At 37.3% G+C, this 21,527-nt stretch overlaps 2 protein-coding genes across 3 annotated transcripts in view; both read right to left on the reverse strand.

Moving 5' to 3' along the window:
* Window positions 1-14: 14 nt before the first annotated feature.
* Window positions 15-5,230, reverse strand: LOC119770734 (uncharacterized protein K02A2.6-like). Of its 2 annotated transcripts, XM_038266140.1 has the most exons (4): window positions 5,015-5,230; window positions 4,393-4,461; window positions 4,264-4,332; window positions 15-4,206 (listed from the first exon to the last, which is right to left on the reverse strand). In XM_038266140.1, exon 4 carries the CDS (start codon window positions 4,196-4,198, stop codon window positions 200-202), a length of 3,999 nt encoding a protein of 1,332 aa, XP_038122068.1. In that variant the 5' UTR covers window positions 4,199-4,206; window positions 4,264-4,332; window positions 4,393-4,461; window positions 5,015-5,230; the 3' UTR covers window positions 15-199. The 2 variants fall into 2 exon arrangements, with proteins under 2 accessions (XP_038122068.1, XP_038122069.1); XM_038266141.1 differs by lacking the exon at window positions 5,015-5,230 and having other exon boundaries at window positions 4,264-4,496.
* Window positions 5,231-13,535: 8,305 nt separating this feature from the next.
* The window catches only part of LOC6046350 (14-3-3 protein epsilon), a 40,754-nt gene continuing 32,762 nt past the window's right edge, over window positions 13,536-21,527 (reverse strand). Inside the window, exon 5 of the mRNA XM_038258645.1 lies at window positions 13,536-16,480. Within this exon, the coding sequence (XP_038114573.1) occupies window positions 16,425-16,480 (56 nt within the window). The 3' untranslated portion in view covers window positions 13,536-16,424. The remainder of the gene's footprint in view (window positions 16,481-21,527) is intronic.

Raw genomic sequence — 21,527 nt, forward strand, 5'->3', positions numbered from 1 at the left:
CTAAACTCTTTATTCCAACTTTAATCCACGACGGTTCTCCGCCGCGCGTCTGCCTTCTCTCGCTTTCCGTACACGTCTGCCTATCCACCGCTACAATGGTTTATCTCCCCCCGCTACGTTGGCTTACCAAGATTATATGGTATAGGTGTGTTTGTTGATCTTGGTGCCAATGCACCACATCTCCTTTTCTTTCTAGACTCTAATCGTCAACTAGGTGAGAAACAATGTAGTCCCTGAATCTAGTTGGTCGTTTCACTTCGCGTCGGTTCCTGAAATGATTATCTGCTTGAGCTTCCTCCGCTACCGGTGATGGTCTGAGTTCGACTGGGGGCACTGGATCTTCCTGGGGCGCTTCCACACTTCCCGCCACCGAAGATTCGCTCGGTGCCTCGACTGGCACTCGCTTCAAATGTGTGACGTTCCGTTTGTATACCTTCCGTGACTCCTTGTCTTGCACGGTGACGCGACCGCCCTCCTTGCTCAAAACGACATGTTCCTTTGGACTGTAGGCCGTTGTCAGCTTGTTGCCCGGAAGTACATTTTTCATTAGGACTGTGTCTCCCGGTTGTAGATCAGATGGTCTGGCGTGGCGTTTCTTGTCCTCCAATTCTTTCCCTTTTTGTTTCAGCAAACGGTCCCTTTCCCGGAAGTCCTCGTCATTAGGAGTCGACTCCACGTCGATCAAGCTGGGAATTTTCGATCTGATGGTTCTGCCGTAGCACAGCTCAGTCGGCGTCTTCCCCGTTGTTGAGTGTGGAGTCGTGTAGTACATCAACAAATAGCCCGCCAAATCCTCTTTCCAGTCGCGTCCCAACGCGTGGCTGATCTGCAGTCGCTTGATCAGGGATCGATTCTGGCGCTCGACGAGGCCGTTCTCTTGTGGCCAGTAAGGAGTTGAGTAGTTCAGTGATATTCCATGTTGCTTGCAGTAATGATCGAAATGTGTGCTCACAAATTGTCTGCCATTGTCCAGAGTGATAGTGACCGGAAAACCCAGACGAGTGAATATCCTGTGCAGCCGTTTCGTAGTTTCCTCAGCGGTTATGTGCTTCATTACCTCGATCTCCTTATACCGGCTGTAATAATCCACGATCACTAGCAGGTATTCTCCAGACGGCAACGGACCCAGGAAGTCGATTGCGACGTCCACCCATGGTTTCGTCGGAAGCTCCCTGCGGCACATCGGTTCGGGCTTACTCGGCAGGCCGATCAGTCTGCATCCCTCGCAACCTGTTACGTGTTTAACGATGTCACCGTCCATGTTAGGCCACCACACCCTATCTCTTAGCCGACGCTTCATGACTGTCTCTCCCGGATGACCTTCATGTCCGAGGTCGAGCATCCTCGGTCGCAACGCCCGCGGAACAACTAGCTTTGACCCTCGAACCAGCAGTGATTCTCCCAGCACGCCGAGCTCCCCCTGGAATCTCTCGTACGGCTTAGCATCAGGTTGGTTCCATACGCCGCTACGGACGCACTCGCGGACTGCTGCCAGCTCTCCATCTCCCTGTGAGGCTTTCTCCAGTTCGTTCGTATCGATAGCTGCTGACTCAGCGATTGCCAACACCAGAAACTTACTGTCGCTGTCGAAGTCCACGCCTTCATCCAGCGTGCACAGCCTCGAGAACGGATCTGCGATGTTACTGCTGCCCTTCCGATACTTAACTGCAAACCGGTATGCTTGCAGTCTCAGGACCCAACGCTCGATTCTAGGGCACGGACTCGAACTGGGAGAGAAAATAATCTCCAGCGGCTTGTGATCCGTTTCTAGTTCGAAATGACGTCCAAGCAAGTACACCGAAAAACGCTCAACTGCCCACACTAATGCGAGGGCTTCTTTCTCCGTTTGGCAGTACCTCTTTTCGGTTGGACTGAGGCTTTTACTAGCGTAACCGATCACCCGCACCTCCGAGTCATTTCTGTAGTCCGTGAATTGAACAAGTACTGCTCCCAGTCCCACGGGAGATGCGTCAGCGATCACACGGGTTCGTAGCTTGTTGTCAAAGTATCGCAGCGTCTTCAGATCACAAATCAACCGCTTCACCTTCTGGAAGGCATTTTCGTGTTCCTGCTCCCAGCGGAACTTCTCCCCGGCGTGCGTGAGCTTTCTTAAAGCAACCGTAGCTGTGGCCAGATCCGGAAGGAAACGGCCAACGTACGTAACGAGGCCCAGAAAACTCCGGAGCTCTTCGACGGTCTGCGGGGCTCGAAACGATTTCAACGCGCTTAATTTCTCCTCTGCTGGCCGAATACCCGTTCCTGAAATGTGGTGACCCAAGAACACAACCTCGGATACCCTGAAAACGCACTTCTTGTGGTTGAGCAGCACATTTTTCGCCTTCAGTTTGTCCATCACCTTCGCCAACGCCGCGTCGTGTTCCTCCTCATTCTTGCCGTAGACCAAAATGTCGTCAATGTAGTTCAAGGCATTCGGACATCCTGCCAACATCTGTTCCACGATCTTTTGGAAAACCTCAGATGCATTCGAAAGTCCGAACATCAACCGTTTGTATCGGAACATCCCCTTGTGAGAGATGAACGTCGTAATTTGACGGCATGACTCGTCCAGCTCCAGCTGATGGAAGGCATCTTTGATGTCCAAACGGCTGAACACGCGTGCTTCCTTCAGCCTTGGAAGAAAATCTTCGAATGTGGGCATCAGATGCGACTCGCGCTTGATTGCGAGATTAGCTCTTCGCATGTCTACGCAGAGTCGAATCTCTCCGTTGTCCTTCAGCACGGCAACCAGCGGCGACACCCACGGACTGTACTCTTCAACAGGTTCAATAATGTCCGAGGCCAGCAAAGAATCAATCTTACATTCAATTTTATCAAGCAACGCCAGGGGTGGGCGTCGGACATGTTGCGCGACGGGTGATACCGTCGGGTCAATTGGTATGACTACCTTGACGCCTTTTATTTTTGGAAACGGCCGCTTTTGCTCGCAGCTCATCTGGTACAGCTCCGGGGGACGAGTGCTAGGTAATCCCAACACCAGCACACCCAACACTTTCGCTGTGGCGCGGCCCAATAAAGGTTGTTGACCGCCCTCCACCACGTAGAAAGTTGCCATCGTCTTGGCACGTTCACCGTTGTCCCCCACCGCGATGGATGCCTCGAATACCCGGCTGACCTTGAGGGGATCCGTGTGTCCGTATGCCCGGAAGTTTACTCGGGAGTCCGTGCGCATGTCCGATACTGAAACTCCTTGGTTTTTCAACTTGTCCCACGTTCCGCTGTCAACAATGTTTTTCTCGCAGCCCGAGTCGATCAGCATTTGTACAACGATGCCTCCAAGTGTCACCCAGATGAGCTCATCACCATCACCGATCGTGAAAATAAAATCAGTGCTTTTACCTTCTTCCTCGGTGTCCACCGCTCGCACCCGCTCGATTTTTACTCGCTTCCGTTGTCCAGTTGGTCCATTGAACTTGCGCTTTCGAGCTTTTCTCGAACGGCATTTGATTCCGAAATGGCCAACATTTCCGCAGACCTTGCAGGTCCGGTCCCGCGCCGGACATCTTTCATCGTAGTGAAAATGACCTGGATAGCCGCACCGCGAGCATTCGCCGACCGCGCCGGCCGCGTCATTGTTCACCACGTTCACCTCTTGAAATGGTTTGGGCTGGTTCGAGTGACCTGCCATCTGTCCCGCTTGGAATTTGACGGACTGATAAGCGTTAACGGTCTTGGTCACCGAATCAACGCTCAGGTGCTCCTTCTGCAGAAGCTTTTCGCGCAGGTCGTCAGGGGCCATTTGGATAACTTTGTCGATTACGCTTATGTCTCGTGCTTCCTGTTGGGTATTCCCGAAGTTACACTTCGAAGCCAAGTCCATAGCGCGCAGCATAAACTTGTCCAGTGATTCTCCGTCCTTCATTTTCTGTGACCAGAACAAGAATCTCTGGTAGGCTTCGTGTTGCTTAGGTGCGAAGTACTCGTCCAGCTTGTTGATAGCGATTCTGAACGGGTCGACGCCCAGGCGCTCTTCGACGTCAGCGTCTGGAATGCTGCTGAACACGTCTTGGACGTCGACTCCAGCTCGGGCGAGGAAGATATGCTTCAGCCTGGTCTTATTCGTCACTGCGTTCGCCAGAGCCATGTACTCGAAGTTTCGTTTGTAGCGAGTCCACTCCTCGCGCACTTCATTTGGCGGCATTTGTTTGAACTTAAACGGCGGGATGTCAAACTTGTCCATGGTGCTTGCTGAAATCACAACTTTCTCAGCTTTTTCTCATGCATTCGTCAGACTGTAAAAATTACCTGGGCTAATCGATATCGCTCCACTAGTTGACAGCGCACTCAGTTGACTTCGCTTTTTCTGCTTTCGTCCTACAATGTCATTTACTCATGTATTTACAGTTTACACAACTCAAATGTTGTTTTTCTTACCGGTCAGTCTGATTTTACCCGAAACCCTTGTTTCAGTAAGCCATCTGGTAACTCGAAATCACGTATTATCTGTAACAACACAAAATTGTTTCGATTACACAATGTTTACATCTGGTTCTCGTTTCGTTGTCTGTTTTCAGCTTGACAGTTGGCTGGGTTGCCAAGTTGTCGATAGAACTTTTAATCGCAGACTTTTCCGAATGCTGTCACAGAGAAATGTCTGTCAGCCTGGGTGGCCTGTTGTTTTGACAACTCAGCTCAATTTCTTTCTTCTTCTTTTTTTTTTGTGGATTTAACCAACTTTCCCTGGCTCTAGGCCTTTCCAACATCTGGCTCAGGGCCTTTGTTGTAACCTGGCTCGAAGCCTCTACTCGATTCCGAGTCCAGTCTTTTCGTTTCTGACTCGAAGTCTCGTCGCCGGCCCAAGGCCTTTGACCAATTTTCCTGGCTCGAAGCCACGGCGTGTGAGTTTTCACTCTCTTCGACCACTCCTTCCGGTGCCGGACCCGTTTGGCATCACTGTGTGTGTGTGTGTAACAGGTCAAAGCATACGGAGGGGCTCCGCCCCGCATAATTTGACGCTGGAAGAAAAAACATTCAACGATAAAGAACAAAATCTTACCAATCGCGTGATGTATTCCGCAACCCATCCACAGTCGCCAATTTGTGATAGCTAAACTCTTTATTCCAACTTTAATCCACGACGGTTCTCCGCCGCGCGTCTGCCTTCTCTCGCTTTCCGTACACGTCTGCCTATCCACCGCTACAATGGTTTATCTCCCCCCGCTACGTTGGCTTACCAAGATTATATGGTATAGGTGTGTTTGTTGATCTTGGTGCCAATGCACCACAGATATGTTAGTCTTGATTTAAAAATTTTGAAAATATTTTTTTCGAAAAGATCGTAAAATTTCACGAATGTTTCATATTTTCACATTGTAGGTAAATCGGACCATTAGTTGCTGAGATATCGACATTAGAAAATGGTGGATTGTTTGGGTGAGACTTAGAAAACATCAATTTTCTTGTTTTTAAACCTTTGCATGGCAATATCTCAGCAACTAAGGGTCTTATCAACAAAGTCCGAAAAAGCAGAATATAGAGAATTTTCTCAGCTTCTCAAAAATATTTTTTTCAACAGTGGGCAAACATGGGCACTATTTTTAAAAAATCAATAACTGCGACTATTTTGAAAAAAGTTACATAAAAATGGCCATTGGCTTGAAAACGGTGCCTTTTACCAAAATTTTACTTAAGTACTTTTTGATTGCAAATTCAATTTTACATAAAAAAATAAATTGAAAAATTTTTGCGACCAATATTTCGATTTTTTGAAAAAAATTGTATTGATTCAAAAAATTATAACTCGGTCAAAGATTGTTTGCCCGTTCTGGAAATTTCTGAAAAGTTGGCATTTGATGTCCTCTAAAACATATCAAAAAATTAAAAAAATTAAAAATAGTGTTTTTTTGCAAATCAAGTTTTAGAAACAAAAAATTAACCCTCTACAACCTAACCCTGCCTTTAGACGGGCTTCGATCTAAAAAATCGACAAAAAAAAAAAAACAATTTTCCAACCGATTTTTGATCTTTAAAAAGCATTGGAAAGAAGAACTCATAAAATTTTAGAAAATTTCAGGATTGGAAGTCTAACTTGTTTTATGTGACTTTGCCAATGTTTTTAAAAATATAATTTTTTAGGGGTCAACTTTGGCTGTGTTTTTCACTAACATTTCCTATATTTTCAGTAAAAAGAAGTATGCAGTAATTTTTGTAGTGACCCAGACTATGCCTCTACGCATTTTTTTTTTTGCAATTTAAATGATGATGGTGCGACTCTATAGCAGAAAATGTGAAAAACATGCAAAAAATTGAAAAAGTGACTTAAAAACATGAAAAAATTAGATAGGCGAAATGTAATTATATAAGGTGGTAGAGTAGGCCAAATACTACCAAAAACAAACATAAACAAAACAAGATAAATGCAAATTAAAACACTAAAAATGAAACAAGAAAAACATAAAACAAGAGAAGTAAAGTTTTTCGTAGAACAAAAGTTGCTCAAAATGACCTCCTAAACAAGGAAAAAAAATATTTTCGAAAAAAAAAATTGGGCAGTAGAGGGTTGAAAATCACCAAAATTTTTTTAGCTTGTATATATATTTTTTTTAGTGTAGTCCATATCTATACCTACAACTTTGCCGAAGACACCAAGTCGATCAAAAAATTCCTTCAAAAGATACAGATTTTTGAATTTTTACATATCATTTTTGTATGGATAGCTGCCAAATTTGTATGGAAAATTATATGGACAAACTTATGATGCAAAATGGCTTCTTTGGGCTTACCGAAGGCACCAAAAAAGTTTCAGCCGGATTAAAAAATACAAAAATTAAAATTAAAGAAAAAAGATCGATTCCGTAGAGAACTGCTCATCTTAGAATCTTTACCAAAACCATTAAAAATGCTCTACATACAAAAAATACAATTTAGGCTTATAACTTACCGGCAACAGCACCGCCTCGAGTAAGCACGCAAATGTATGCCACTTACTGGCCAAAAAGATCGAATTTAATGCACTTTTGATCATAATTTCTATTTTGCGAGACCATTTCTCTTCATTTAGTTGGCACACACATCCATTTCAATTTTGACTACCCATTTCAATCGAAGGCTAAAGAAAACCAAGCGAGAAGCGAAGGCAAATACCTAAAGAACAAAGGGTGGCCACCAACACCACCAGCAGCAGTGAGCCAGAGACGCCAGGAAAATTTCTCTATAAATGCTACTTTTCGTGAGTGTTCGCTTAAAATTTCATCAATTTTGGCAGCACTAAGCAGAGCGCTGGATGAAAAAAGAACTAAGCTGAAAATAGGAAAATGGGCGTGGCCCAATGTACTCGTTTGATTAGAATACATTTTGGAAATATTTTTTTCAAATGCTTGTACAAGGAATAGAATAACTTTTTGTGAAAGTGAAAATAAATGTTGAAGAAATGTTGAAAAGCCATTGTCTAGTAAAGGGGTTACATACATTCATGGTGTCGATCCAAATCCCAAAATAAAATTCCCTGACTTTTCCCTGACCTCTTTAGACCACCATTTTTTCTTTATTTTCTATTTTTTACTAACATATTGTTTGGAGCGTTTTTATGGTTTCATGCATTTTCATTTTTGAATATTGGAAATTTAAGATATTGAAAAACCTCAATGACCGTTTTATTTTATTTTTTTAACGATGGATTCTGCAAAAACTTAAAAACTTCTTTTTTATTTTGTCAATCTTTTTTTTTCTTATCGAACATCCAAAATGAGCAACCATAAAAATGTTCTATGTTTTTTTTTATCTGGTCATTTTTAATGTTGCCCTTTACCAAAAAATCTAGAGTTTTTTTTGAATAGGTCCTATAAACATATGAAACACAATAGCTTATAGGACCGTTTCAAAAAAAAAAGCTCTAGAAATAATTAATAATTAAAATTGCTGCAAATTTTAAATTGCAATTAGTTAATTTCACTTCATTTCCTAAAGAAAATTTTAAGTTAAAAGTTTTCGAAAAAAAAATCAATTGAAAATTTGAATTAAAGTAAGAAGTCATGTTTAATTTTAAAATTGTTGCCTTTTGTCGAATTTTCAAACGAATTAAGCCGATGCCATTTTTGATTGTGTTTTTATAAAAAAAAACTAAAGGTTTTGGAGTCAAAAACTTGAAAACTATGTAATTTTGCAGAACCTTGAGAAAGATTTAAAAAACTGAAAAACTAAGAAAATATACAATTAAATGTGATTTTTTCAAGTACATGTTTACGGTTTTAAAAAAAATCTAGGTCTTTTCAACAATGTTTGTATTTAAAGTAAACGGTTTTCTGGATATTTGAAGAAAAAATCTTCTTAAATAATATCACAAAAAAAAATTTGCTATAAAATTAAAAAAAAACTACCTTGACTATCTACGGAGAAATCGAAAAAAATTAGTTCCATCCCAAAACCCAATTCACGCAAAATCCGCGTCATTTTAAGAAAAAATAATTTTGCGACAAACATACAAAAGAGTTTCATAATAAATTCATTTTTGTTAATCTCAGAACGTAGAATCTGAAACGCTGAAAATGTATTTTTGCTAGGATTAGGTAAACTAGAGAGAAAAGTCAAAACAAAAATTTCGGCAAAAAAAAAAAACAAAAATTTTAACATTTAGAAATTTAGATCTAAAAACTGAATCAAATCTAAAATAAAGAAAAAAATATTTAAAATTGAAATAAATCCTCGATCTTGAGAATTTAAATTTAAGATACAGTTCATACTCGATGATCTAACCAGAGCGTCACTCAGAAGAATCGAAGCAAGTTTTCCTATATCTTCTTCTCAAAATTTCTTTAGCCGAACAAAATAACTCAAAAAAATTTACCAGGTTTTCTGTAATCTAAGATGGTAACAAAAATGGCAGCATTCAAAAACCTGGGAATTTAGAAATTTAAGTATTTTAGAATTTAAAAATTTAAGAATTTAAGAATTGAAGAATTGAAGAATTGAAGAATTTAAGAATTTAAGAATTTAAGAATTTAAGAATTTAAGAATTTAAGAATTTAAGAATTTAAGAATTTAAGAATTTAAGACTTTTAGCAATTTAAGATTTTTTTTGTTTACTTGATTGTTTTTTAATTTTTTTTATTTTTGAATGTTGATATTTTGATATTTATATGATTTTTTTTTGTTTTAAAATACTTTTTTTTCCTAATTTTATTTCCTAATTTCAGAATAATTCAATTTTAAATGCTGAAGCTGTAATTTTTAATGCTTTGATTTTTTTATAATTTTCTTCAAGAATATTTAAATTTAAAAAAAATATTTCTACTGGTTGAATCCCATCTAAAATCCAAAGGCATTGGCCAGCTTCTGTTACGTCCAATCAAGCTCATATTTGGGATATAAGCACAGTACGCCCACTGGAACATGCCCCAATAATAATTTTTGTTACATCCTAATGTTTGTATCTTCAGGAAAAGTTTAAAATATGATTAAGATTCACAAGATTAAAATTGAAAGTATCCAGTATAAAAGAACACTAAATAAAGGGTAAAAAACATTACTCAAAACTTAAAAAAATTAAATATTCAGAGTCAGTATGTTTAAAAATGAGTTGAGTTGAGTGAGTGTTTATTTAGGAAATCCTCAACAACACATTTAAAAAAAATATCTCTACATAATCTTCATCTTCATCTTTCGACGTTTCTTACTAAGAAAATACAAACAAAAATTTTCGGAAGAAAATTAAATTAATAAGAAATCGAAGTTTTTGCACTCAACGAAAAAAACAAATTATCCTGATTCTTGATAATATTTTTGTTTTTGTGTATAAGTTGAAAGTAATTTTATCTCTCTCAATAATTTTTTTAATCAAAATTGCTACCGCGCGCCGTCCATAACAACCCTGTTAAATCCATAAATTTTTGTTTTATTTCTTCAATTCTTGAATTTAATTCTTTAATTTTTAATTCCATGTCACCATCACTATTTTGCTTACATTTTAGATTACACAAAATTAAATTACTTTGGATCATTTTGAAATCATAGTTCAGTTTAATTTTGAGAAACATAAAAATTCAAATAACGAATACTAAAGTGAAATTTTGGAAAATTTTCTAACCTTACAATTTTTTTAGAATTTTAGAATAAGAATTAAAAAAAAAAATTAGTACCAGCAAATCCAAAATATCAGAATTGAATTTGAATTTTTTAATCATTCAATTTTTCTGACAAAATGTATGATTTTCTCTATGGTCCCTATATGTTGAGCAAACGACCAATTTTAGAACATGATGATGGTGGGACAACTGCCTCATATTGTCCCACCCTGAGTGCGCTAGTAATTTGTAATTTTCAGTTGAACGCAAATCCAAAGCAAATCCAGATTATTTGACTTTGACAAGCAACGCGCGAAGAAATGCCAAATGCAACTTTTCGTTGCTGTTCCTTTTCTTCATGACCCTTTTCTTAAGCATTTTATATGGAGTTTTGCGTTCCTTCCGGACTGACCTATATAAAAATTAAATATTATCAATGTTGCTAAGTTTGGCCTGGAAGACATTCAAATACATCATCAAGGGCGAATTTTCAAAAAGAAATGAAATTTTGTAGTAATATTTTTAAGATCATCGAAATTCCCTGACTCGGCTTAAAATTCCCTGACTTTCCCTGACTTTTCCAGGTCAAATAAAATTCCCTGACAATTCCAGGTTTTCCCTGACTTTTCCAGAAATCGACACCATGATACATGTAGAAAATCACAAAATTTCATGTTTCAGAAAATTTATTCAATCCATTTAAAATATGATTTTCAATCACTCCTGAAAGTTTCATGAAGATATTCCATGATTAAACTGAGTAAGAGATGATCAACGCTCAAAATTTTGCCATGCGCAAAGCCAACTGTCAAACTTTGTGAGCATTTTTCTCTAAACGCCGAGTTGATTTACGGGTGCCATGATATCTCGAGATGGGATGGACCAAATTGGCTGAAATTTGAGGTGAAGACTTGTAAGACATATTTCGTGTGCATAACGAAGCCCGATTTAGAAATTTTGCATTTTTAAAAAATACAAAAATCAAAAACTGACGATTTTTTATATGAAAAACACAGAAATATTTTTATCTTTTTTTCAAATATTTTTTTTTGAAAATCGGGCTTCGTCATGCACACAGGACCGGTTTAACGAGGCTTCACCAAAATTTTGAGCCGATTTGGTCAAAGCAGTGTTGAGATATCGTGGCACCCGTTTTTTGAAACTGCTAACTTCAAATATCTTTATCTCGGCAATTATACAACCAAATGTCTTCAAATTTATTTTGATAATAGTTGAAAATATTTATTTTAATGCCCTTAAAACAGATTTTAAAAAAGTTTAAGTGTGTGCTCAAACCAACCTCTGAAATTTTTGCTGATTTACATGTATGTAACCCCTTAAGTTGCAACCAAATTCTTCAAATAAGTTATAATTTTCGAAAGTTGGCAAAAAGTATGATTTTTTCCGAGTAGGGGAAAGTGGGGCAAGTGTAACAAGCTAAGGAAATGCTCGTTATAACCCATCAAAAACGTTAAAAATTCTGTCGGATTTTTCATAATCATCTTATTCCAGGTCTTGACTAAGACTTTGATAGAAAAAGTTAAAAGAAAATCCTGTTTTTTAATGTAAAAAATTGATTTTGAAAATTTTGATTTTCCGTACGTTCTTCTCAACTAGTGGGGCAAGACGAACAACCCGTTGGGGCAAGGGGAACAATTCATGTAACAACATGTCAATTTGCTAACAAGTGAACTGTTATCACTTAGATACATCAGATTAGAATGTATTTGAAAAGTTTCTTTCATTTTTAGATTAAAAGATAATATTTTACTAAAAAAATGATCGTTTTTTACAAAAAAAAATATTACTCAGATGAAAAAAAGGAAATTTTAAAAATATCACTATATTTTGCATGGACAATTTTTTTAACAATTGTTTATCAGTGTTTAAGTATTTTTATGTATTTTTTCCCCAATAAAATATGTTGTTGCAGCAATTCGTAATTTTTTCCATACTAAAAATCCATATGGTACACTTGCCCCACCTGAACAAGATTTTTTAAACACTCTCAACAAAAATAACTAAAAGTTAAATCATACTTTATAAAAGGTGCAAGTCATTGGTAGGGACACTACTGATCTAGGAAAAATAGCATTTTGATAAAATGAGCCTTAAAACGAACCCTAAGCCTTATTTTGTACTTTCCAAATATTATAAGAAAACAAAGGTTTAGAGAAAAACTTAATTAAATCTTACGCCCCGTGGCGTGTACGTCTTTTTGGCGGATATGTGGTAGTAGTAGTAGTTAATTGCATTGCTAGCAACAATTCCTCATACTGGAAATAATCAAAATTGCAAAAATTACGGCCTTTCGAGCGATTGTTCCTCTTGCCCCATATGGTCGTCTTGCCCCACCTTCCCCTACTTGGACATGTCTCTCTTGAACGCTCTGTAACGTTTGTTAGAAGCCATTTAGCACCATACTGTCTTCGAGAACGATGTTAAGGACATCCAGGGCTATACTTCTACGGTGTTAGTTTTACAAAATAATAAAACATGAATTTTGTAGGTTCATAAATGTGAAAATGCAAGTTTCCCCATAGTAATTTCTATACAAAATTCATTCGCTTTGCGCCAATCGTGGGCTCAACCAATCGCTACCAAATTTTGGGGGGTTGTTTGGGACCCAAAAAATGTGTTGCTGACGAAATCAATTTTCGATTCCACCCTAATGTTGCAGCCTTCAGCAAAGGGGCAACCAATGTTTTTCATAAACTTACCGAGCACCACGCCTTCACAGGGTTCATCTAATTTAATGCTTGTTGTTCGACGACAGGTCATTACGCGAAAACACTACACACGCTGTAAACGTGCCCCACCTGTCTCCGGTTACCCACCGATTCACGTCAAATGACGGTCCATTGTGTTAGTCTAAATCACCCCCGCTAATTGACAGGTGACACTTTCCGATTGTAGTTGACAAAAACAAGACAAAAAAAAGAGGAAGTCTAGACAGAAAATGTGAACAAAACCATGACCTACTTCGACTCGACGATGAGAACCACACGTGAGGGGACCGTTCGGAACCAATGAAAACTACAGATTGTCAAGGCAAACAGATTGGCCAATGTTTCTGGACACCAAACGTGCTGGACACCAACCGCCCTTTACCCCCAGCAAAACTGGCAGTGTTGCAAGCGCAAAACATACGTTGCCAGTGCCGATTTATTTTGCATCGGCCAATCTGTCTCCCTCGACAATCTGTAATGAAAACATCCCTCTACTTGTGTTGTTTTTTTTTTCTTAGAGCTTTATTTTTCTTCTTTTTTTATTTTCCTGTTTGTCTGTGTCTGCTGTTGTTTTGATGGATTCTTCTCACGTTTTAATGTTTGTTTGCTTGTTATATGTACTATTGTTTGTTTTTTTTTTGTAGGTTACTGTGTGTAATTAGTAGTCACTTGTGTGATCTGCAAATTTTAACCTACGCGTAGAATGAGAATGCTGTTTTCCTTTTATTTTTCTGTTGATGTAACGTGTTTCTGTGTGTGAATTATTCTTTCTTTTTTTCTCTCAACTTTCTTTCTCTCCTTCCGATTATAGCATTTTTAATTAGCTTTTTTTGTCCAATAAGTGTTTGTTTTCTGCTGCTTTACACGTAAAACGTAAAATACTTGTTTTTAAAATCGAAATAAAACCATTCTTTTTAAATCGTTTGTTTTTTTGGGTTCGTACTTTTTTGGTTATTGAGGGGGGCCAAAACAGAATTTCATCCGGCGAAAACGACCACATTTTTTTCTGGTTTAAAAATTGTGAACGAGGAAACAAAGGATGGCGTTGTGAAACCGACAAATTTGGAGCGTCGAAAAAAATGAACGAAAAACGAGACGAACTAAGAAAATGTCGAGATTTGCCGCGTTTGCTTGCGTTGGAAGTGCCTTATTTTTTTCGTTTGTCTTGTTGCTGTTTTGATTTCTTCTAGGGTTCGGTTGTTGTTTGCTTGCGTTGATAATTAGTGTTTGTTTAAGTAGTTTTGCATGGTTCTCTTTTTATTCAATTTATTTACCGTTTTTAATTTATACCTCTACTCATAATAATCAATAGGTTTTTTTCTTCTGTGTTTTTTTTTTTCTTCAGTAATTATTTAATTCTGTTGTTACCTTACCGCGCCTTACACTTAATTCTCGGAAATTGATACGTCATCATTTTGCGACTTCCTCGGTTTTCTGGTATCAATCGCGATCGAAGTAGGTCAGGTGGAAACCAATAGTTTTAAAGAACGAACTAAAGAGTTTTTTTTCCCACCCACAAGAAGGGGGGAGGACAATTGTTTGGGGGGTGTGAATGTGTGGTACACTAAGAGAGTAGGCTATGAGAAAAACACACATAAATACAGGATTAGAGTGCGCTGCTGCTGCAAGTAAAAAGCTGCGTTTTTTTCCAATGGCTACTACTAGAAACGTTTTTACTTTATTTACGATTTTTGTTTTTGCTGATTAAAACATAGCTTGCTTAGACGTTGTTGCTTTTTTCCATTTTTAAGAGTTTGTTTTTCTTTTCTGTTGGATAATATTTTTGTTTGCTTCGTCGTTAGTTGGTGTAATTCAGGCTGCCTATTTTGTTTTGTTGTTGTTTTGCTTCTTGTTTTACACACACATTTGCAACGAGAGTGAGAGTGTTTTTTTTGTCTGTGTTTTGAATGTATTTTTTCTTCTTTCCTTTGATGTGTGTGTGTTGTGTGTGAGGTGATAAATGCAATGACTTTGTTTTTCATTATTTACTAGACTATTCATGTAGAGTTTTGTTTAGTAGATTCTGTACTATTCCTCGTTCTCAAAAAACCGTTGATTTCATTCAATGTGTTGGGTGTGTAGAAAATTCGTTCGCACTTGTTCCTTATTTTTGTTCGCGAAAGATCGCGTCGAGAAGTCTGCACACAGACGCAGTCGTCCAGTTTGATGTTCGTTTCTCCAAGCTGTTCGGAGTTTACTATTTTTGTTTGTGCTCCTTTTTACCGCATTTTTTTCGGGTTCAGGACGACTGAGAAAGTGCGAAAATTCTCCCTTCGGACAGTCTGCTTTTCCCTGCTTTTGCGAGTTTTCTATTGTTCTCTCGGCTTCACTGTCGGCGCTCGGAAAGAAGGCCGCAACAAATCGTGATCGAAGTAGGCGTTCGGGTGAGAATGTTAGGGTGTACCACAAAAGGGGGTGGACAAAGCGCAACACGCCTCCTCTGATCGGGAAAAAACCTTAACCAATCGGTGGAATGAGCGGAAAACCGGGAGGATAATCCTCACACTCAAGTGCGAATAAATAAGAAAAACTGTCGTTTTTTTTTGCGTGGCGATGGCGCGCAACTCGCGGAAACTTCCGGGGGCGTTTTCGCCGAGATCGAACGGACACACTTGTTTCGCTAGTAGCAGCAATTATTGGTAGAATACTCGGGGGGAAAATGTTGCGCACACACCACACTCGCTCTCGTTCTCTCTCTCTCTCTCGCAGAATACTGATATCCTTACAACGGACAGAAGAAAAACACAAAACAACAAACCCTTCAAAATCCAGACTTGGACACGTGGCTTGGAATGGATGGAAGAGATTTGAAGAGATTACACCGCGCCGCACCGGGAGAGGACCGCGAGTTGCGCGCGCGCGCGCGCTCGCCCTCTCGTCACAAAAGCAAGTTAAGGTGGTTAGGATTTGCAATAAAAGGGTTCAAATTGATACACTCAATGTGTGTTTGTGTGTGGGTGTGCCTTTTGAAAGTGTTGTTTCGCTCTCTGCTTTTGTTTGTTGCTTTTTCTTTATACCGCGTTAATTTAATTTCCTCTTTTTTAGATTTTCTTCGTACCTTCTTTTTATTACTTCTTTATTTTTTATTAATATATATTGACAAAAACAATACACATTTAATGGATGATGATTTTTTTTTCTCTTTTTACACCACTCAGCTGAATCTTTTTTTTTTGTTAGCTTTTTTACTAGTAGTAGTTGTAGTAATCAATATGCTCTAATACGCTGTTTTTTGATGTAGTAGTAGTAAGTATTCATGTGTTCATGTATGCGTGTGTGTCTGTCTGTACGTGTGTGTAAGTGTGTCTCATTCCTGTGTCCTGGGCCAGATGTAGCGCGCTGATATTCGAAAACGTCTTTCTTTCCCTTAATTCCCCACGCAAGTTCATTGGTTCATCCTTCTTTCGAGTGAGTTAAGTCGTTTGCTGCTGCTGTTGCGGTTTCTCCTTTGTTTTTCGCTTCCAATTTCTGACTGTGTGTGTAAGTTTCCGTGTTTGTTTGTGTGTGTTGTTTGTTGTCTTCCTGATGGTTGTTTTTTTTTTTGCTGTGTAATGTAGTTTTTTTCTTTTCCTTTTTTTTCTTTGTTGTTTTCTTATGTATAGCTTATTTAATAATGCTTAATCTTATTTTTCTTTAATTAATAAAATAAATTCACACATAAAACGAGTCGCGTAACAGATTACGACACGTCCTGGTCTTCAACGTCCTGGATTTGTTCTTTCTGTTCGCCGTCACCTGCAATGGGAAAGAAGGTAAAAAGAAGAATTCGCAATTAAGTAACAGGCGTCGTTTAATTACGCTAGATCAATACGAGAGGCTTGTTTAGAGCAAAGCGTCGTAAAAGTGTGCTGTTTATCCGGATTAAATTCTCTCACGCGCTCGACATTTAGCTATCGTTTGCAGTTGGCATCGAATGCCTTTTATAATGTGTACCCAAAAACACGCGATTTAATGTCATGGTAGATGTTTCTATTTTGGACAAATTTCATAGAATTTTATTCTGCTCTTTTATAAAAAAAGTTTAATATACTTACCATTCCTAACTGTTTTATTTTGTATCAAAGTGTTATTCCATTGCGGAAAAAATGTTCTTCAATCTTGTCAAATATCATTTTGACAGTTTACGTGATTTGTTTCCCCTTTTCCATATTCTCCAGAAACCAGAGCGTATGACTATTCCACATTTTCAGTTAATCGTTCATCCTGACTTTGGTATTCCGCTTTTGTCCGTTCTCACAAAAACGAATGACCGCAACGCAAAATCACTATCACAGTCATTTGACGCTCAGCAGACATACATTCGCGTGCTTGATTGATATTTTATCGAAATTTTGAGTACCTTCGCCACGGCTGCATTCAAATGAATGGCAAATGGGACGAGTTAGAGAGGGCATGAGCCTTCGTGGCGGCTGCTGAATGTCGACTCGATTTTGTTCGTTGCAGCTTCGTGTGCGTTCACTGACGGTGGCTTCGGAAAGAAAATCATGATAGGCGCTATGTGTCAGCATTTAAATATCGTTCAAATCGTCCAGACTTAATTTGACAAACGCTAAGCCACAATTAGTCGATTGCAGATTGAGATTCGATTATAAAATCTAGATATGTGTTCATAGCATGATTTCAAAAATTAAAATATCCTATATTCTGAGATATCATCATTTAAAAATCTAAAAACTCAAAAACAAAAAATTTCAAAAAATATTTTAAAAAGTTAATAAAAAATAATAAAAATTTAATTTTAAAATAAAAAAAATAAAACCGAAAACAAAAATAAAATAAAAGATACTTTAAAATTCTAGAATTCGAAATTTAAAAAAGGATTTTTTATTTACAAAATATTTTTTTTTTCATGTTTTTAAGATCTATTTTTTTATAACTTTTAAGTTTGTTTGATTGTACAGATTTTTTTATTTTTAAAACTTTTTGAATTTAAATTTCTGAATTTAAAAAAGAACTATTTTATTTCTTAATTTTTTTGATTACAGTCCAGATTCGATTATCCTAAGTTCAATTATACGAAGATTTGTATGGAACAAAAAAATAGTTTTTTTTTCGTTTTTTTTTTTTATTTTCTTATATCAAGAATAAAAATCGAGTTCTACTACCCTATTTTAGTCAAATTTGAATAATTGGTTGCCTATTAAATTGCGAAATGTATGTTTTCAATAGTTGATCGCCGACATTTTGGCCGCCATCTTGGATTAAAAATTCTATTTCAGTTAAACGTAGTTAAGGAGTGTTTTTTCGTGCTTCGATTATCCGAAGTGAAATTTTGACAAGGTATTCGGATAATCGAGTCTGAGCTGTATTGTTTATAATGTTTTATTATATTTTATTACAGTCGACTCTCTGGAAGAGAATCATCAGTTTACAGAACGATGCAAAATGAAGATTCGATTGAAAATATTTTTTTCTTGATACCCAGCTATGGAAGAGAATCATGGCAACGTCCATCAAACAAAGACAACCTAATGTCAAACACCCTTCAAAGCTTCGTTTCGCCAATAAAAATGTCTATGCAAGCCATGACAAAGTGAAATTATTGACAACCGGAAGAGATTTTTAAAGCAAACAGATTCCAAGGGACCGTCGAGGAAGAGATCCTTCAAGCAAGGGAAAATATCGAGGAATGAAGATAATTGAAGTATGCAGATTGAAGGGACTGAAGAATTCATCGATGGATGGAGAATTATTGATATCGAGAAGATCGACAGCCAGAGAGTCGACTGTATTACAAAAAATAGAAAATCTTTAGCTTTTTCAGATTTAGTTTTTTTTTGTTCATGGAATTTTAGCAAATTAAAAAAAAGAATTTAATTATTTTTTGAATGATTGTTATACTGCCCCTGTTCGCATAACTGTCCCATATGCAAAACAGCAAGCTGAGAAAAAAAGCGTTTTTTATTTGCAAAACACGCAAAAGAAAGTCGCTTCCAAAGTTCTTTTTTTTTTTTTTTTTTTTTTTTGGGAGGGTGGTCCAGCCGCACATCGTTGATGTTGAAACCTCTAAACTGGGCCCTCGTCCTGTCACGTCCGTCAGTAGTCTTGTCGTACATTACAACTAGAATCAGATCTGCCAATGAATTAGTACACTTCGACCAAATAAACACTGACGCTGTATGGATCTGACTCTAGAATAAATGCACAGTTGTGTGTTATTCATAAGTCCAAAATGTTCAATTATTCATATAAGTCCAAATATTCATTTGCTAACTACTTTGGATTGAAAATCTAAATTTTAATCTAAAATCCTCTAAAATTATTGCGCAATTCTCACTAATATGGACTTCGCACTAAATTATTGCTATCGATCGCACTATTGCGACTTGTCAAACTGGCTTGGGAAATTTTAATTTTCTCAAAAAATGATCTAAGCGAGCCGATGTTGCTCACCTGTCAATCGCAATTTTAAAGTGCGAATGTCCAGTTTGGTGGAAACTGCGACTAGAAATGTAAATAAACAACTGCTGGTTGCCTAGTTTTTAGAAAATTTTGTTGTCAAAAGTGCGAGAGAAAAGTGCGGACCAAATCCAAGTTACAGTGCAAGGATCAATAATGTTCAAAACTAAACGTTCTTTTAACTGTTGCAGTACTACTTCTATAAAAAAAAACAATAAAAATTTGTGAACTAATGTACAAATAGGATAGAAATCGCGATTTAAAAAAGAAATGATCATTTACGTCAAAAGATCCGTAGTTCCTCGATTCGCAACAATGGTCAATACAACCATAATCCGAAAACCGTTAGTTCAACAGATCAACGAATTTTGTCCGATATCATTACATTATTGATTGATCGAGACTCTATGGACAATTTGACATAAAAGAATCCCTAGTATTCTACATCAATCAAAGTTCATTGACAGCATTACTCTAACTTAACAATTGCAACTAAATTAATTATCAAATAGATTTGGAAAAGATATTTACAGATTTATTTTAAATGCTAGTGCTAAGCAACAAATCAATTGTACTATCCTGAAGTCCCACCTAAATCCCACATTGTGATAGTGAAAAAGTCACAGAAGCAGCGGTGTCTTGTGCAATTGTGATATTTTCACTATCGGAGAACTACCTAGTTCACGAAGACAGCTTATCGGTCAACGCTTAAGCCCTGGGGCTGCGACAAAGCGAGTTCTCGTAGCATGAAGTGGTGTCCATAGTGCTTATAAAAAAGAATGTTTACCCAAATTTTAACTAATGCACTAGGATCAAATCATGCCCCTTGACTTTACAAGGCCCAGGGAAGAAAGTCGCTTCCAAAGTTCTCGAGAAAAAAAAAAGATTTTTTGGGTTTCATTTTAAAGATCTTTCGTGTGTGAAAGAACTAGACTTTTTTCTCTAGATGAGCGACAAATGATTTTCTTATGATCAGTGATGGAATAATCATCGTCAAAAGAAAATCTTGGGATGTTCATCAAGAGAAAAAAAAATCTCTCTCGCGCACGTGAGAATCTAGAAAAATCATCATTTTGATTATTCTGCGGAAGATCTTTCTTACTACTACACTTGCAAGTGTAACGCCACACGTCGAAAAATGGCTTGTCACATTTTGCAGATGGGCAATGTGTGTAAACAACGTGAAATAAATATTATTTAGTAGTGCTGACAAGGGAATTCAAAAAAATCATCAGCAGATTGATTTTCTTGGAGAATTTCGGGAGCGATTTTTTTTTTTGAGTGATTTGCCTCCTCTCTCTTTCGCGGGTGAAGAAAGTTTGTAAGCGAAATTGATTTTTTCGCGATTATTCCAACCCTGCTTATGATGAAGTTTCTTCAATCGCTGCGTAACTGGTTTTTTCCAGATTTCTAGAATCACTGTCTTTTTTGGTTTTCCGGAAAGAGCACACGATTTTGAGCCAAACTGCATCAATAACTCAAGAGTGATGAAAATGCAAATGGGACATTTATGCGAACAGGGCCAGTTTTTTTTTGTTTAATTCTTTTAAAATTTCCAATCTTTAATTTGTAAATTCTATTTTTTTTTATTCCAGGATATAGAATTTTTAAACAATTTTTTTTTAAATCAGTAAAATTACGAGATTCAAATAATAATGTCTAAAAGTTCAAAAAGTTAAAAAAGGCATTTTTGGTTTTCCGGAAAGAGCACACGATTTTGAGCCAAACTGCATCAATAACTCAAGAGTGATGAAAATTCAAATGGGCCATTTTTGTGAACAGGCCCAGTTTTTATTTGTCTACTTTTTCAAAATTTCCAAGCTTTAATTTGTAAATTGTTTTTTTTTAATATAGTTCCTGGTTTCAGAATTGTTTAGACCATTTTTTTAATTTGTAATGTTCCGAGACTCAAATAATAAATTCTAAAAGTTAAAAAAAAAAAAAATTCAAATAAATCTCAAATTTCTAAGATACTTGTTAACAGTATTTTTTTTTAAATATATAGAATTCCTAATATTTTAGAAATTTAAATTCATTTGTTTACCTTTTTGGAACCATTAAAAAAATTAAACCTCGCTTTAAAAAATAGTCTTTTGGTGTGTGTGTGTATGTGTGTGTGTGTGTGTATTTGTGTTCAATCAATCTTATATCCGTAGACTGGCATATGGCAATTAAACAGCAATCAACAATGCCGCAACCAGCTACAAAGCCGGTTATTGAGGTGCATGGGTACTCGGTCCAATATCGGGACTTTTGCTCTATCACCGGGGCTAGATGTTAGGAAAATCGCTCATGATACAATCCCAACATGGCCAAAAAGAGAGAGAGCACCAGGTCGACTGACGCAATCGTAATCTAATCCGGAAACCTTTAGCACACTATT

The sequence above is a fragment of the Culex quinquefasciatus genome, chromosome 3, assembly GCF_015732765.1.
Source record: "Culex quinquefasciatus strain JHB chromosome 3, VPISU_Cqui_1.0_pri_paternal, whole genome shotgun sequence".
Taxonomy (NCBI): Eukaryota; Metazoa; Arthropoda; class Insecta; order Diptera; family Culicidae; genus Culex; species Culex quinquefasciatus.